General features: G+C 40.1%; 1 protein-coding gene across 1 annotated transcript in view; it reads right to left on the bottom strand.

Annotated features, from left to right (window-relative positions):
• Window positions 1-345: 345 nt before the first annotated feature.
• The window catches only part of LOC143705368 (NACHT, LRR and PYD domains-containing protein 12-like), a 189,901-nt gene continuing 172,337 nt past the window's right edge, over window positions 346-17,909 (bottom strand). Inside the window, exons 6-8 of the mRNA XM_077197483.1 lie at window positions 16,436-16,464; window positions 12,422-12,563; window positions 346-599 (exon numbers count right to left, since the gene is read on the bottom strand). Of these exons, the coding sequence (XP_077053598.1) occupies window positions 521-599; window positions 12,422-12,563; window positions 16,436-16,464 (250 nt within the window). The 3' untranslated portion in view covers window positions 346-520. The remainder of the gene's footprint in view (window positions 600-12,421; window positions 12,564-16,435; window positions 16,465-17,909) is intronic.

Raw genomic sequence — 17,909 nt, 5'->3', positions numbered from 1 at the left:
TGAATTAATCATTTTGATATTTTAGTAAGTTTTGGTGTTTTGTCTTAACATATTCATGGGTATGCTATATACTGTATAATTTAGTTTTTAGAATTGTGGATGAGAGCTGTAAATATGAAACATCAAATCGGATGAGCACAGCATAGTAAAATTAGGCTGAGAGAGGGATAAAAAAAAACTAAACAAGCACTGCTGGTAAAATGAGCTAGATAATCCCAATTGTTTTATATTTAACATGTGTCTGTTAATACTGTGAACAAAAAAATAAACCTCAAACATTTAAAAGGATTTTTTTTCCATGTAGAACACAAATCAAGCATTAGACTATATATACAGAGACTGACAGATGTATAGTTTCACTTGTTTTTCATGAAAAAAAATCTATTTTTGACATCCATTTTTTTTAAACAACCACACAGCAGCAGAATAATGCCACTCACTCCAGTTTACCCAGTTTACACTGAGGATACTCCAGTTGCTTCACTCCTGAGTCTCTAAAGTAATTCTCACTCAGGTCCATCTATCTCAGAGACGGGTTTGATCTCAGAGCTGAACTCAGAACAGCACAACCTCTGTCACTGATATGACAAGATCTCAACCTGTTAGTGTGCCTGAGAAACAGATGAACCCTTTCAGTCAGAATACAGTGAGAATCAGATCATCAGACAATCACACAAAGACATAAAGATGTACAGTTATTACATTAACGAGTCCTTATCAACTATTAGAGTATCCAAGCAAGTCTGTCTATGTGGTTTATTTCTTCCCATTTGCTATTAAATAGATACATATTATACATGTTCAGTCCTGTTTATATTTATCACTGTATTATACTTTATTACAACATTTACTTTAAACGTATGAATATGGACACTAATGTAAAACAATCAACAAGCACATTTATTATGTATGTGTGTTCAGTGGGAATCACACCCATGATCTTAGGTCTTTAGCACTGTTCATTTGAATAATCTAATACTGATGTAGGCCCATGCAGCATTTCTGAGGACATTAATATAATTTAATAGTGTAATATAATGTAATGTGTATATATATATATATATATATATATATATATATATATATATATATATATATATATATATATAATGCTTTTAGCTCATTTCGGTTGCATTTTTATATTTTACACTAACACAAATACAAACACATATAAAAGCATATGATTTTTAGGATCTTGCTTAATATTTTTTTTTAACCAAGCTTTAGTAGTGCAGCTTTAAATCACAATTTAGGTATGATGTGACTTTTGTAGGGTTAATTATTGGTCATCTACACCTTATAGAACACTTTATCATAAATTCACTGTAAATGCTGGTAAAGGGGGGACTGAATCTCAGAGCTGATCTCAGAACAGCGCAGATACAGAAAATCAGAGACAATCATGAAGAAAAGAGTCTGTGTGGTGAATAATGTCTCACAACATGCATGGATTTACAATGCCAGAATTAGAAACATACCCCAATTTCTCCAGTTTACACCGAGGATCCTCTAGTAGATCTGAAAGCTGCTTTATTCCTGAATCTCTAATGTCATTCTCACTCAGGTCCAGCTCTCTCAGATGAGACGGGTTTGATCTCAGAGCTGAACTCAGATCAGCACAACCTCGGTTACTGATATAACAAGATCTCAACCTGTGAGTGTGAAGAAAACACATTAAATACTGATGTCTAGAAAAATGTATGGGGAAAACTACTATAACTAAAGATTATAGTACTTCCAGTCTTTACTGAAACACATATGAAATAAAGCCAGTGAAACTCACTCCAGTTTCTCCAGTTTACACTGTGGATGTTTCAGTAGATCTGAAAGCTGCTTTATTCCTGAATCTGTAATTGTCACAATCACTAGGCGGAAGCAAAGATGCAAGTAACTCTTTTATTAAATGGTCAGAAGACACAACAGTACAGGAACACGGGTGGGCTTGTGGCGCCGGGACTCGATGGTCAGCGTGCTGGTGCAGAGTGATGGTGGTGAATCCAGTGCAGGTGAACATCCAGACGAGACGAAAACCACGAAGACGCCATAGGCGGAGTTTCACTTTTGTGCGTGGGGGGCACCTACCGGCAGACCGCGAGCTCAGATTTTTTTTATATGGGCTACCATATTTAAAATGTAGCCTATATATCATACCATTTACATTTAAAATACATTTACAATGAACAAGGAGTGCTATACTAAGAATAGCGTTAAAAAACATATCTTACCTAATGCAGAAGAAGCCGCCTCTTTTTCCGTGTTGCATAGATGTCCACTATGTTTTCTTCTGATAAATTTGCAGTCAAGTCGTTCTCTATATGCAGTAGGGAAAGATTCGAGAATCTGTCCTGAGCCATTGCAGATCGGAGCCAGTTTCTGATTCTTCTCATAACTGAGAAACTTCTTTCTGACGTAGCAGAGGCAACTGGGAGTGTGAGTGCAAGCTGCAGCAGACGGTAAAAGTTTGGATATCTATCCTTCCGTACTTCATCTTGAAGTTTTATTAGGGTGATCGGCGATGCGATTGCACATTTCACAAGATCCATTTCAGCTGCCACAAGCTGAGGGTGAATCTTAAAGCTTGCTCGCATACATGCTTAGTAAAGGACCGATGCCGTTCTTGTCACAATTTAATACAGCATCACATGCCACACTCAGGGCCATTGCTTCAGTGGAAAATCGCCTGTCCAATTCAGCCAGCATAGTGTCTAAAACAGGGAGATACAAATTACATTTAAATGTCTGTGATTCTGATCTACATTGCATCTCATTTTCATCACGCTGTCCAAGTGTGGTTGGTACCAAGTACTGCGAAAGCCCGGGAGGTTGTCACGAAGTTCTTTTTCGTTTTCCTGCAGTTTGGGGGGCACTCTCTGCACAAAAACTAGCGACATCTTCACAAAACGTTTTCACCTGCTTCCACATTGCCTCCCAGGAACTCTCCTCTCTGCAGCGCTGGAGATGTGTTATCAGACTATTGACTGCTGAGGCCGCATCAGCCATGGTTGTACTTGCACCTTGCAGACGTTTGTGTGTTGCATGTACAACTCTGAGAACTTCCTCGAGAACAATTAAGGACGTCATGAATCGGAAACTTGTCATGTGATTATACAACCCACTTGCATCCACAGACACCCTTTTCTCCCTCTTCTTCCATCTCTTTCAAACAGCGAGTGATGGTAGCATATTGTGATTTGACAGCATAAACACACCTATATTTGCAAGCCCATCGTGTATCTCTTTGCTGTACTAGCTCTTTTGGTTTAAGAGCCAGTGTTTTCTGCATCATGAGAAATCTGCAATGGTTGCTTGGCTCTGCAAACAAGGAGTATAGTTTGTCAATGACATTTAGACACGTTTTAATGTCTCTGTTCACTGTGCATGATTCAACGAGTACGAGATTTAGTTTATGTGCCATGCAATGCACATACACAGCAAAGGGGAATTCCTCTCTGATCCGTTGCTGAACTCCACTCAAATGCCCCGACATTACAGCGGCTCCATCATATGCCTGATTAATTATGGGAATGTCCTTCAGCTCACACGACTGCTATCCTTCTTTAATGCCAGAAACAATCCCTGCAGCATCGCGAGAACTGGAACAGTCAACAAAGCAAATAAATCGCTCCTTGATCTGAAGTCCCTCTGTGTATCTAATGCAAACAGAAAGTTTCTCAGTCTTTGATGACTTTGCTTCATCAGCAATAACAGCAAGAAAACCAGTCTTGTGTACTTTCTTGGAAATTTCTTCACGAATGAGGTCTGCACACAATGCAATTATTTCATTCTGAAAGTCTCGGCTTGTGCAGCTAAAATATTTGGACTGCATGGATTCGAAATCAGGGTCGTATTTTGAAAACAAATTACAAATACTGTCCGCGGAAAGGGAGGCCTAATTTAGCAAGCAATTTTATAATATTAACGGATTTGTAGAGGTACTGTCTGTTTTTTTCTACTGTGCTTTGATGGCTGTGTGACAGCTGTGCTGCCACAGATCCCGATTCACCAGCCTGTTTGTAGCTCTCCCACATCGTCATGCTGTTTAAATGTACCTGTGACGAAGCGTGTTTTGTCAGCTTCTCTGACAGTTTTTTCCAGTTCCGAGCTCCCACTTTTGTAAATAGTTTGTCTGCGGCTGATCTTGCAATATTTGAAGAAAAGTGGCGACAGCAAAAACAAAAAACGGAATCCAGTGAAATTGAGTACTCCATCCATGGAAACTTGTGATAGTAAAATGTAGAGAAGGCACGATTAACATTTCCAATTAGGCGCTTAGGGAAAGAAGAAAGTATGGGCTGTTTCGGCCCAATATCTTTTTCACCGAGGTCAGTGTATCCAGATCCAGATGCGGCAGGTTGCGCGGGTAACGGTATCTCCGCTGACACGGTAGCGGTGCTGCTGGCTTTGTTCTCAGATGCGGCCTCGATTGCTGTGTCAGTAGCAGCAATGGAATTGATAGCTGAAGTGTCGAGAGTTAGAAAACTCCACACTAGTGGGCTTATTAAAAAACGACGAATGTCCATTTTGTTTATTTATCTGACTAAAGCGGGAACAGAACGAGAGTCCACTCACTTAGCTACCGCGATACTTTGAGATCCGCCAGTCGTGAGAAAATTAGCTTCTTTTTCAATACAGTAATTACAAATAATTTAGCCTTAACTTACTCATTATACCTGCAAAAATGATAAGAAAAGACAAATAAAATGAGAAAATATGAATTCAGTCATTTTTATTTATTTTTCAAAGCACAAGGCAGGCATTAATTGGCTTTGGTCTGGGGGGGCAGTGCCCCCCCTAGCCCCCCCCAGCCCCCCCCAAACTCCGCCTATGGAAGAAGCCGAACAGGAACTCGAACCAGAACAGGACTGCAGACAGGCACGCGATGACCAAACACAGAGAACACCAAGCCAACGATCTGACAAAGGGAGGAGAGTGAGATGAGTTGATATAGGTGAGTGAATTGGCAGCAGCTGGTGTGGGGAACGAGATCAGCTGGTCCGCTGATGAATGGAACGAGCGGTAACACCCACTACACACTCACAAAAACAGAACAACAATTACACGAGACACGAAGAAAACAGCGAATTCATGAATCGTGCCAGTACCCCCCCCCCCCCCCCCCCCCCTCCTAGGAACGTCTCCTGACGTCCCCAGACTCCCTTACCTGTTGATTGTAATCATCAATAAAGGAGTGATCCAGGATGTCTCTAGCAGGCACCCAACTTCTCTCCTCCGGACCGTAACCTTCCCAGTCCACTAAGTACTGGACTCCGCGTCCCCTCCGCCTTGAGTCCAGAATACGATTCACCGAAAAAGTGGGTTCCCCTTCTACGAGTCGCGGCGGTGGGGGAACCGGGGCTGGCGGATTAATGCGAGAATGAAATACGGGTTTGATTTTGGATACATGAAAAACGGGATGGATTCTCCTGTACACTGGAGGAAGATTGAGGCGGACTGCCACCGCCTCATGATCTTGGTGACAGTGAACGGGCCAATGAATTTGGGAGCAAGCTTATTAGAAACGGAGCGGAGAGGAATGTTCTTGGTAGAAAGCCACACTTTGGAACCGACGACGTATACGGGAGGTCTAGACCGGTGGCGATCGGCCTTGGCCTTGGTGAATGCTCCCACTTGGAGTAGAGTCTCACGGCCTCTAGTCCAAGTGCGACGACACCTCTGGACGAAAGCATGGGCGGAGGAGACCGTGACTTCGGATTCCAAACTAGGAAAAATTGGTGGATGGTAATATAGACTACACTTAAACGGAGATAGGCCCCTGGATGACACTGGTAACGAATTGTGGGCGTACTCCACCATTGACAGTTGTTGGCTCCATGAGGAAGGATTCTTGGAGACCAGACATCGCAACGTTCTCTCCAAATCCTGGTTGGCTCTCTCAGTTTGACCATTGCTCTGGGGGTGAAACCCTGATGACAGACTAACAGTCGCACCCAGTAATCTACAAAACTCTTGCCAAAATTTGGACACAAATTGGGGTCCTCTGTCGGAAACCAAGTCCGTCGGGAGGCCATGTAAGCGAAATACGTGGTTAACGAATGTTAACGCTGTCTCCTTGGCTGAGGGTAATTTGGGCAAGGGAATGAAGTGGGCCGCCTTCGAGAACCGGTCCAGCATGGTCAAAACTACCGTGTTACCCGGAGAGGGTGGGAGGGCGGTGACAAAATCTAGTACGATATGGGACAGGGGTCTCGAAGGGACCGGCAGCGATTGAAGGAGCCCATCTGGGGGTCGATTGGAAGTCTTACCAGAAGCACAAACTGAGCAAGCCAAAACAAAACTGTGAACATCGCGAGCCATGCGTGGCCACCAAAATCGTTGCTTGACTAAAGATGTAGTGCGACTAACTCCTGGATGACAAGCCACATTGGAACAATGCCCCCACTGAATGACGTCGGACCGTAATTTCTCTTGCACAAATAAATAGAAATATTTTCTAAACAGAAATAGTTCTGTGGACAACCTACCGGAGGCGTTAGCCCTTGTAAGGCCGTCTTGACCTTCTATTTGACCTCCCATGTGAGTATAGAGATAATTAAGGTCTCTGGAAAAATGCACTCGGGAGTAGACGGGCGATCGGAACGGTCAAAAATGCGCGATAAAGAATCGGGTTTGATGTTTTTAGAACCCGGGCGGTACGAGAGAGTAAAGTCAAAACGTCCGAAAAAAAGTGCCCACCGAGCCTGCCTAGAGTTTAATCTTTTAGCAGTTCTAATGTATTCCAGATTCTTATGGTCGGTCCAGACGATAAAAGGTATCCCCGACCCTTCTAACCAGTGGCGCCATTCCTCCAATGCTAACTTGATTGCCAACAACTCTCTATTACCAATATCATAGTTACGTTCGGCAGCGGACAAACGGTGAGACAAAAACGCGCATCGATACATTCTATCGTCTGCAGGAGAACGTTGGGATAACACTGCACCTACCCCCACCTCTGACGCATCGACCTCCACCATGAACTGAGGTGATGGATCAGGGGTAACCAAGATGGGGGCTGAAACAAAGCGGCCTTTCAGTTTGGCAAGCGCAGCCTCAGCTGCGTTTGACCACCTGAACGCAGTTCTGGGGGAGGTCAAGGCGGTCAGAGGCGAAGCTAGTTGGCTGAAATTGCGAACGAACCGCCGGTAAAAATTGGCGAACCCCAGAAACCTCTGTAGGGCCTTACGGGAATCTGGACTTGGCCAATCCACCACAGCCTTAAACTTCTCAGGATCCATAGGCATTCCCTCAGATGACACAATGTACCCTAAAAAAGGAACGGACTGCGCATGAAAAGCGCATTTCTCCGCCTTGACAAAAAGCCCATTCTCTAGCAGCCTCTGAAGCATTCGTCGAACGTGCTGCACGTGCTCCTGGAGAGAAGAAGAAAAAATCAATATGTCGTCCAAGTAGACATATATGAACTGGTCGACCATATCTCGCAGCACGTCATTAACAAGTGCCTGGAAGACTGCTGTGGAGTTGGACAGGCCGAAAGGCATGACCAAGTACTCAAGGTGCCCCCTGGGGGTATTAAAAGCAGTCTTCCATTCATCCCCCCTCCTGATGCGGACCAAATGATAAGCGTTACGTAAATCCAATTTCGTGAAGATGGACGCTCCCCGCAACCTCTCGAAGGCTGAAGACATCAGCGGCAAAGGATAAGTATTCTTTACCGTGATGCTGTTCAGCCCCCGGTAGTCAATACAAGGTCGCAGGGATCCGTCCTCCTTCCCCACAAAAAAGAACCCCGCCCCCGCTGGAGAAGAGGAGGGACGGATGAACCCCGCTGCTAGAGAATCAGAAATATATTTCTCCATAGCCTCTCTTTCTGGAACAGAAAGTGAATATAACTTGCCCTTAGGCGGAGACGTACCTGGCGGTAACTCTATAGTACAGTCATAGGGACGATGCGGAGGGAGGGAAGCAGCACGAGACTTACTGAACACCTCCTTCAGGTCTAGATACTCCGTGGGCACGCTTGACAAAACCACTGCTTCCTCCTGAAACGTAGAAACAGAAACAGACGGACAAGCAGACACAAGACAGTACTCATGACATTTACTGCTCCACTCTGATACAGATTTCTGCTGCCAGTCTATCTTGGGGTTGTGTGCAATGAGCCAAGGGTGTCCTAAAACAATGGGTGCCAGGGGGGAGTCTAGAATGTAGAAGGATATGGTTTCAGTGTGATTGCCAGATACGCTGAGTGTGATGGGTCCAGTGGTGAATAAAATGATGGGAAGCTCTTGGCCGTTGAGAGCGTGAACTGGGATGGTAGTGGTGAAAGGCAGAAGGGGAACCTGAATCTTGAGTGCAAATGTGTAGTCCATGAAATTACCTTCTGCCCCAGAGTCCAGTAGTGCTCGACAGTCGTGAGTGTGGGCTGACCACCTGAGTCTTAGCGGCAGGAGCATAGATGTTGTTGAGGTCTTCTCAGCGGAGATCCCACCCGACAGTAGCCTCAGATTTACTGCCGGGCTTGCCCTTTTACTGGGCAAGTATATATACAGGTCCTTCTCAAAAAATTAGCATATTGTGATAAAGTTCATTATTTTCCATAATGTAATGATAAAAATTAAACTTTCATATATTTCAGATTCATTGCACACCAACTGAAATATTTCAGGTCTTTTATTGTTCTAATACTGATGATTTTGGCATACAGCTCATGAAAACCCAAAATTCCTGTCTCAAAAAATTAGCATATTTCATCCGACCAATAAAAGAAGTGTTTTTAATACAAAAAAAAAAGTCAACCTTCAAATAATTATGTTCAGTTATGCACTCAATAGTCAATACTTGGTCGGGAATCCTTTTGCAGAAATGACTGCTTCAAAGCGGCGTGGCATGGAGGCAATCAGCCTGTGGCACTGCTGAGGTGTTATGGAGGCCCAGGATGCTTCGATAGCGGCCTTAAGCTCATCCAGAGTGTTGGGTCTTGCGTCTCTCAACTTTCTCTTCTCAATATCCCACAGATTCTCTATGGGGTTCAGGTCAGGAGAGTTGGCAGGCCAATTGAGCACAGTAATACCATGGTCAGTAAACCATTTACCAGTGGTTTTGGCACTGTGAGCAGGTGCCAGGTCGTGCTGAAAAATGAAATCTTCATCTCCATAAAGCTTTTCAGCAGATGGAAGCATGAAGTGCACCAAAATCTCATGATAGCTAGCTGCATTGACCCTGCCCTTTATAAAACACAGTGGACCAACACCAGCAGCTGACATGGCACCCCAGACCATCACTGACTGTGGGTACTTGACACTGGACTTCAGGCATTTTGGCATTTCCTTCTCCCCAGTCTTCCTCCAGACTCTGGCACCTTGATTTCCGAATGACATGCAAAACTGAGCAACAGTCCAGTGCTGCTTCTCTGTAGCCCAGGTCAGGTGCTTCTGCCGCTGTTTCTGATTCAAAAGTGGCTTGACCTGGGGAATGCGGCACCTGTAGCCCATTTCCTGCACACGCCTGTGCACGGTGGCTCTGGATGTTTCTACTCCAGACTCAGTCCACTGCTTCCGCAGGTCCCCAAGGTCTGGAATCGGTCCTTCTCCACAATCTTCCTCAGGGTCCGGTCACCTCTTCTCGTTGTGCAGCGGTTTTTGCCACACTTTTTCCTTCCCACAGACTTCCCACTGAGGTGCCTTGATACAGCACTCTGGGAACAGCCTATTTGTTCAGAAATTTCTTTCTGTGTCTTTCCCTCTTGCTTGAGGGTGTCAATGATGGCCTTCTGGACAGCAGTCAGGTCGGCAGTCTTACCCATGATTGCGGTTTTGAGTAATGAAACAGGCTGGGAGTTTTTAAAAGCCTCAGGAATCTTTTGCAGGTGTTTAGAGTTAATTAGTTGATTCAGATGATTAGGTTAATAGCTCGTTTAGAGACCCTTTTCATGATATGCTAATTTTTTGAGACAGGAATTTTGGGTTTTCATGAGCTGTATGCCAAAATTCACAGTATTAAAACAATAAAAGACCTGAAATATTTCAGTTGGTGTGCAATGAATCTAAAATATATGAAAGTTAATTTTTTATCATTACATTATGGATAATAATGAACTTTATCACAATATGCTAATTTTTTGAGAAGGACCTGTATATATATATATATATATATCTCATGTTGCCATTCTGTACACTGAGTTTTAGTAGCCTATATATTGATTTAACATTACATAAATACCTTGTGCGTGTGTATATTCATTGCACCTATCTGTTCTGTTCAATGTTATTTTCATATGGAAGTCCATGGTTATAATTCATAAGTATGCAGTGTCATATCTAGATCTCTGACGTTTATAACAAACCAAACCGTTTGAAAATCGGTAGAAAATGTAGCAAGTTATGGTTATTTAAAACGTACATGCACCATTAAAACACAATGTTACGAGTGAGCAAGCTGACTGTGACAAGATGGCCGCCAGGTGTGGACGTCGACCTCCATTGGCCAGCAGCGTGGACGAGACATCTAGCCTTTAATATGGATATCTATGGTTGTAACACTTCCAGACTTTACTAAAACCAATATATCAAATAAAGCCAATACCACTCACCCCAGTTTCTCCAGTTTACACTGAGGATCTGCCAGTAGATCTGAACACTGCTTCACTTCTGAATCTTTAATGTTACTCTCACTCAGGTCCAGCTCTCTCAGAGACCGGTTTGATCTCAGAGCTGAAATCAATATATTGGAACTATAGATGTTTTTGATACTGACAAGATCACAAGATCTCAACCTGTGTTTGTGAAGAAAACACATTAAATACTGATATAGGAAGTAAAGTATTAGGAAGAAGGTAACACTTTACAATAAGGTTTCATTAGTTAACATTAGTTAAATAGATTAGTTAACATGAACTAATAAAGAACAATACTTCTACAGCATTTATTAATCTATGTTAATTTCAAAATGTATTAATGCATTATTAAAATCAAAAGTTGTATTTGTTAACATTAGTGAATGCCCAGTGAACTAACATGAACAAACAATGAACAGCTGTATTTTTATTAACAAAGATTAACAAACACTGTAACAAATGTATTGCTCATTTTTAATTCATGTTAGTTAATACCTTAACTAATGATAGTTCTTCCAGTCTTTACTAAAACAAATAAAGCCAATGAGTCTCACCTCTGTTTCTCCAGTTTACACTGAGGATGTTTCAGTAGATCTGAAAGATGATCTACTCCTGAATATCTAAAGTCATTCTTACTCAGGTCCAGATCTCTCAGATGAGACAGGTTTAATCTCAGAGCTGAACTAAGAACAGCACAACCTCAATCACTGATACGACAAGATCTCAACCTGTGAGTGTGAAGAGAAGCATGTGTTAATGTCCTGTGAGAATCAAGATTCAAGTAATTATTGGGCTGTAATCTACAATAATGAGAACCAGGCAAGTTGGATTAAGTTCACCTGAAACAAACAGTTTATCTACTCTTCATTAAACCTCTTTTGTCTCTGTTGACCTGTTCCTTTGATATAATGAACAATGTGAATAAATCTTTATGTACTTCATGAAATTAGGGGTCAGAAACCTTTTTGTCATTAAGCGCCATTTATGTTTTTTCTAGTAAATCACTTGACACAAAAATTCTTCCTGCCTTATATCACATATACATTTATAATTATATAAATATATTGTATACAACTATTTTTAAAGGTTCAATTGTAATAGAAAAATCAACTAAATCTCAAACCGCAGATCACACTGTCCTTCACTCAATCACACAGAGTGACTGAACGAAACAGACGCGTGTGATTCCCACTGTAAGTACAGCTCTGCAACCTTGATCTGTGTCACTTTCAGCAGCTCATGATGTGCAGCGGTCGTGCAAAGGGTTTGTCAGTGTTTCCCAATCCTGGTCCCCTAACACTGCACACTGTCTATGCTTCTCTAATCTGACACACCCATCCGGGGCCTTTGAGTCTTTACTAACGAGTTGATCAGGTGTGTTTGATTTATGAGACGACAAAACTGTGCTGAGGGAACTCCAGGACCAGGATTGGGATCACTCTCGGAACTGCTTGCTTCTGCTGACTAACAGGTTATTTCACACACTTTAATGATGATGACGACGATACAGTTTATTTATATTGCGCTTTTCTCGAACCCAGAACGCTAAATAGTATTTATAGCTCACAAGTTAAGTTAGGCTGTGTGTCTATGAGAATAGATTAACTCTAAATGTATATCTAAATGAATACAGTACAGTTCTCTCACTATTACTCATGTGTCAGTGATTAACCCTCTGTGTGCTGATATTGGCATGTGTGCCACAGGTTGCCGACCCCGAGCTGTAAAGAAACTAATTGTTGATTCCATCTAAAACAGACAGTCTCTTAATTCTTCAACTCACTCCAGTTTCTGGTTCATTTGTTCTTCATTCAAACAAATATATAAAATAAAGCAAGTGATACTCACCCCAATTTCTCCAGTTTACACTGAGTATCTGCCAGTAGATCTGAAAGGATCTTCACTCCCAATTCTTTAATGACATTCTCACTCAGGTCCAGCTCTCTCAGAGACGGGTTTAATCTCAGAGCTGAACTCAGAACAGCACAACCTCTGTCTATGATATGACAAGATCTCAACCTGTTTTCAATAAATAAAGTGATAAGACAATGACAAACTCACTCAAAGAGCAAAGAAGTGCCTGTGTGGTAATATCAATGAATTTGCTCATGTCTCTACTTGTGTCCTTAAACCAAATCAGCATTTAAATCATAAACAGCTGTTAAATAAGACAAACAAAGAGTAAATAAAACCATAACTTCTGTTTATTATTTTATTATTATTTATTCATTATTTTAATCTGCAAACCGAAAACCGCCTGGTGGCAGCCAATCGCGGAGAGGTGCAGGTATTGACGTCTGTCATGTAGGCTATGTTTTTAAAAATCTGACGATTGTGCTGCATTTACTACATAAATGATATTGTTTACATAATCATGATATTTTATTTAGGTTTCTAATGCAATTGGACGCTATAATTGTGACTTAACTGTCTGAGTTAACAGAAGTGTATCAAGCATTCTGCGTTAGTTCAGGCAGGCCTCGAGGTCAACCACAGCTATCACCAACCCAGCCCATATCAGCTGATCCGATTCCTATGCACTCAATTGGCAACTCACAAACAGGGCGCCTTATTTACACACAGCTTCAGTCACCCTGATTGGCTGTTTCTGCTGCAGGCTGCTTGATCGCGGTGCTCATGAGATAATTAAAAAAGATGATTTTGGCATCATTAGGATTGTGCAATCGGGGATTTACAGAGAGGAATTCGTTCCCCACATGAATTTCACATCAGGTTTATTTTTCACGTTATATCAAGTGTACAGTTTCATTGATTGCATCTTGAAATAAATATTTACATGTTCAGTATCACTCCGTGTTGTGTTTGTTTCCTTTTTCTGTTTAGAAGAGAACTGAGCCTTTAAATCTGTTTTGTAAAAGCTTTATGAGGCACTTTAGATGAGCTCACAAAAATAGTTAACTGACAACTACTAAATGTTTTATAACTACCTAAATTAATCATGAATTACAGTAAAAATATGTGTTAATGAAGCATTTATTCACACACTGAGTTACTATTACTACGTCTAAATGTATAAGATTTATAAATGTACATTTAAATCGTTTAATCATTTACTTACACTTTCTAAATGATCTTATGGACCACTAACAACTCAACTAGATTGTAAATTATGTAATAGTTAATTTAGAAATGATAAATTGATCATTAAAAAAAGTATGAAAATACAATTATTAAACACATTATAGATATGCTTATAAATCAAGAATAAAGCATTTATAGCTGTATTTTAATGCTTTATAAATTATAAATTAACTACTTACTAATGCTTAACTAATGATTCATAGCATGCCATTATTATAAAGTGTTACCCAAAATTCTTTTGATAACTTTTTGCTGTGATGGTCTCTACATGATGCATGTCAAGGTTCGAGCAAATCAAACAAACGAGGAGTTCTAAAAGTAGATTTTTTTTTAAAAATAATCTCAAATATTTTTAAAGGAATTTATTTATTCTTGAGACAAAGTCATTCAGAATGAGGAGATTTAACATATATATAGGGTGATGTATAGGGTGTAAACTGTGATATCGCCACCCGGTGGCTGTTTTCTGTCAAACTTTGCATACACCTCTAGAACTGTGAGTCACACAGGCCCTGTTTTATTATTCCGATCGGCCTCCATTAACCTGGTCTAATAGGTGCTCAAACTTTATTGGCCAATGGCAGTTTTTTCACGATACATGAATATCCTTGTAAATCATTATGGCAACATGGACACTGCATGCCAATTTTCAAGTCAATTGGACTAACAGGTGCATAATTATAGCGGGTTTATGTTTTTCTTTTCCTATTACAGCGCCGCCAAGTGAATGGCCGCATTTTTTTTTTGCTCCATGACCACAGAATGAGCTCTTTCATAAGTATAACAAGTTTGGTGAATATATCTCATTGCGTTCAAGAGTTCTAGCCATTTTAATGAAAGTGGCCCTGCCTAATTCAAAAGTTTTAACATCGCGAGCGTGAATCACATATCAAAATTCTTTTAACAACTTTTTTTCATGAAGGTCTCTAGATGGTGTATGCCGAGTTTTGAGTGAATCAGACAAACGGCCAATTAGGAGTTTGAAAAAGTATATTTTTCAGAAAATCCAAGATGGCAGAAAAAATGGCATACCGGAAATTAAATCAATTAATTTTTCATATCTCCTGACCACTAGGTGGCACTGTGCTAAAACTGGGCAGGTAGCCTCAGTTCATGGTTCGCATAACACACACCAAGTTTGGTCAGAATACAGTAAAGCGTTACTGAGATATACCTTCACGTTTATTTTGGCGTGCTCTTCATCAAATTCTTTTGCGAGTTATCTGAGAACGGCATGACAAATGAACTTGAATTTCATTATATCTGTGTCCCTACTTTTATAACTTTGCCACAAGTGGTTCTATGGGCTGCCATAGACTCCCAGAACAGAAGAAGAAGAAACAGAAGAATAATAAAGAACACCAACGGATACAATTAGTTACTATACACATCTTCGGTTCTTAGCACACAATTACAATACGGTTTCAGCATATCATTACTGAACCCCTAAAAATACATTGAACAGTGATAGATTGTGTTATTTTGTATTAACAAATATGCACAATACCACTCACCCCAGTTTCTCCAGTTTACACTGAGGATGTTCCAGTAGAGCTGAAATATGTATCACTCCTGAATCTGTGATGTTATTCTCACTCAGGTCCAGCTCTCTCAGATGAGACGGGTTTGATCTCAGAGCTGAACTCAGAACAGCACAACCTCCGTCACTGATACGACAAGATCTCAACCTGTGAGTGCGAGAAATAAAAATATGGTGAAGTCAGAATACAATGAGAACCAGGTAATTATTAAAAACAATTGTTGAAAGGTATTTTAGAGACATACGTTCACTAAATTATTAGTAATAATTTATTGTTACTGCTATAATTTTTTTAAACATATTTGTTCTAAATTTTCTGAATTTTCTGATTTGAATGGTAAGGTGTTTTGACTGATACATATATGCAGATTTCATATCATAAAAAGTATCTACACTCATATTTTTTCAGTTTAGTAGTTTGTGTGTGTAATGGCCAGTGATCAGGGTCTGGAAAGTGACGGCAGCAGTGTTTCTCTAGGACACTCTCAGACCAGTTTCCTGCTATCCGCTCCAGTGGAATTAAAAAAGAAAAATGGAAATGTATCCATATTCCTAATATACTCAGCCAAAAAAGAAATGTCCTCTCACTTTCAACTGCTTTTAATTCCAGCAAATTTCTTATCATGTGTAAATACTTGAATGAACATTCAACAACTGAAACATAAAATGTAAAACATTTTACAGACATTTGACCAACAGAAATGGAATAACGAATCCCTGAACAGAGCGAGGGTCGATATCAAAATTAGTAGTCGATCAGTATGTGGTGTTTCCACCAGCTGATAAAGTCCTAAAAGTATATTTTTCATCTTCTCATCATATATATATATATATAATCTTCATGGACTGCAGCAAATTTGTGGAAAGTTTCATGACATTTTATACCAGTATATAATTTCAAACTATTATCATCCCTTATACCAAGTATAATTTTATTACAGTATACCAAGCTTCGTGACGCCCGCTCACAACCACTGTCCTAACACTTTTTACTCTTTTGTTGTTTTTCACAGCAAAATATAAACAACAAAAGTATTCCTTGTGAAAAATTCATGACAAAAACAATACCACTCTCCCCAGTTTCTCCAGTTTACACCGAGGATGTTCCAGTAGAGCTGAAATCTGTTTCACTTCTGATTCTGTGATGTTATTCTCACTCAGGTCCAGCTCTCTCAGATGAGACGGGTTTGATCTCAGAGCTGAACTCAGAACAGCACAACCTCCGTCACTGATACGACAAGATCTCAACCTGTGAGTGTGAAGAAAACACATTAAATTATAAAAGACAAATTACTTGTTAATCAGCACAAGCTTTGAGACCAATTCCACACTGATATATCTTGCAATCAGGTATTAACAAAAATGCATTAAAAAAGTCAACTCAAGTCAAGTCACCTTTATTTATATAGCGCTTTTACAATACAAATTGTTTCAAATCAGCTTTACAGAGATAACAGGAAAGTAAAGTTGTAATAGTATTGTTAAATTCAAAATTAAATGTTAAATGTCCCCAACTAAGCAAGCCAAAAGCCAATGGCAAATGAAGGCGAAAAAAAAGGCGTCAGTGAAGGAACCAAAACTCCATCAGGTGACAGAATGGAGAAAAAAACCTTGGGAGAACCCAGGCTCAGTCGGGGGACCAGTCCTCCTTTTGGCCAGAAAACGAACGGTGAATGATTATGATTTAGGCGGCATAATAGGTCAGAAGTCAGATTGGATCAGAACTTTCACAATATTTATTTATTTTAAAAGGCGTTCCGGGGAACGGTTGCATGTATTCCGGTGTTTTGTGAATGGCCGGAATACATGCAACCAGTGCTTTTCTATTGTCTCTATCAACTCATCCTTACAGAACCTTTGACTGAAAAAAGTTACACCAGCTCAATCAATGAGTTAATGAGACACATATTGAATGAAACCAGGTTCATAATCTCCAACACATACATGCAACGGATCCCAAAACACACAAGGGAGTCCAAACACGCACATCAAAACCACACATGAACACGTCAGTCCACAAATGCACTCAATTCACATATTCACTCACCGCAAGAATGCACAAATACTATTTGCTCACAATTCACAAATACACAAAATTAAGTGTCATTTAACACTTTCCTTTAAACCAAAAACAAGTATACTTCAGACTACTTGTTATGCATTTAGAAATATAATTCATGTACTTCTCAGAAATATACTTAAAATTGCACTTATGTATACGTGACTCACACTGACAAGTATTTGTCCTATACTTGTACTCAATCGTTTAATCGAGATATACTTAAAAGTATAATTAAGTATTCTAAGTATACTTGGCTTGTAGTTAGTTATTGAGTAGCCTATTAAGTTTTTAGGTTTTAACAGGTTAAACACATAGTTTTACATAATGTCTTATAAACTTACATTCTTTGAAAATATTACTGCAGTGGTTCATGTAACACTAATGTGAAAGCAGAAAGTGAGAGACTGTAAGTTTTGAAGACTTATATCTTCTGAATGTGAATTTACTCATTGTTTTGGAGCACACATAGATAACAGTAAGGCTGACATATTCATACTAAAAGCCAAAAAAATTCAATTTTGATTTCATGGCGACAATTATACTTGATAAAATGAATTTGAAGTATACTTATTTTTTGTAAGCGAATGCATGAATAAATACTGAGCAGCTTGTACTGCTCTTCTTCCTCAATA

This window comes from Siphateles boraxobius, unplaced genomic scaffold (assembly GCF_051911475.1).
Source record: "Siphateles boraxobius isolate OS27281-9 unplaced genomic scaffold, OSU_SipBor_1 110, whole genome shotgun sequence".
Lineage (NCBI taxonomy): Eukaryota > Metazoa > Chordata > Actinopteri > Cypriniformes > Leuciscidae > Siphateles > Siphateles boraxobius.
This window is presented reverse-complemented; position numbering and strand designations above follow the sequence as displayed.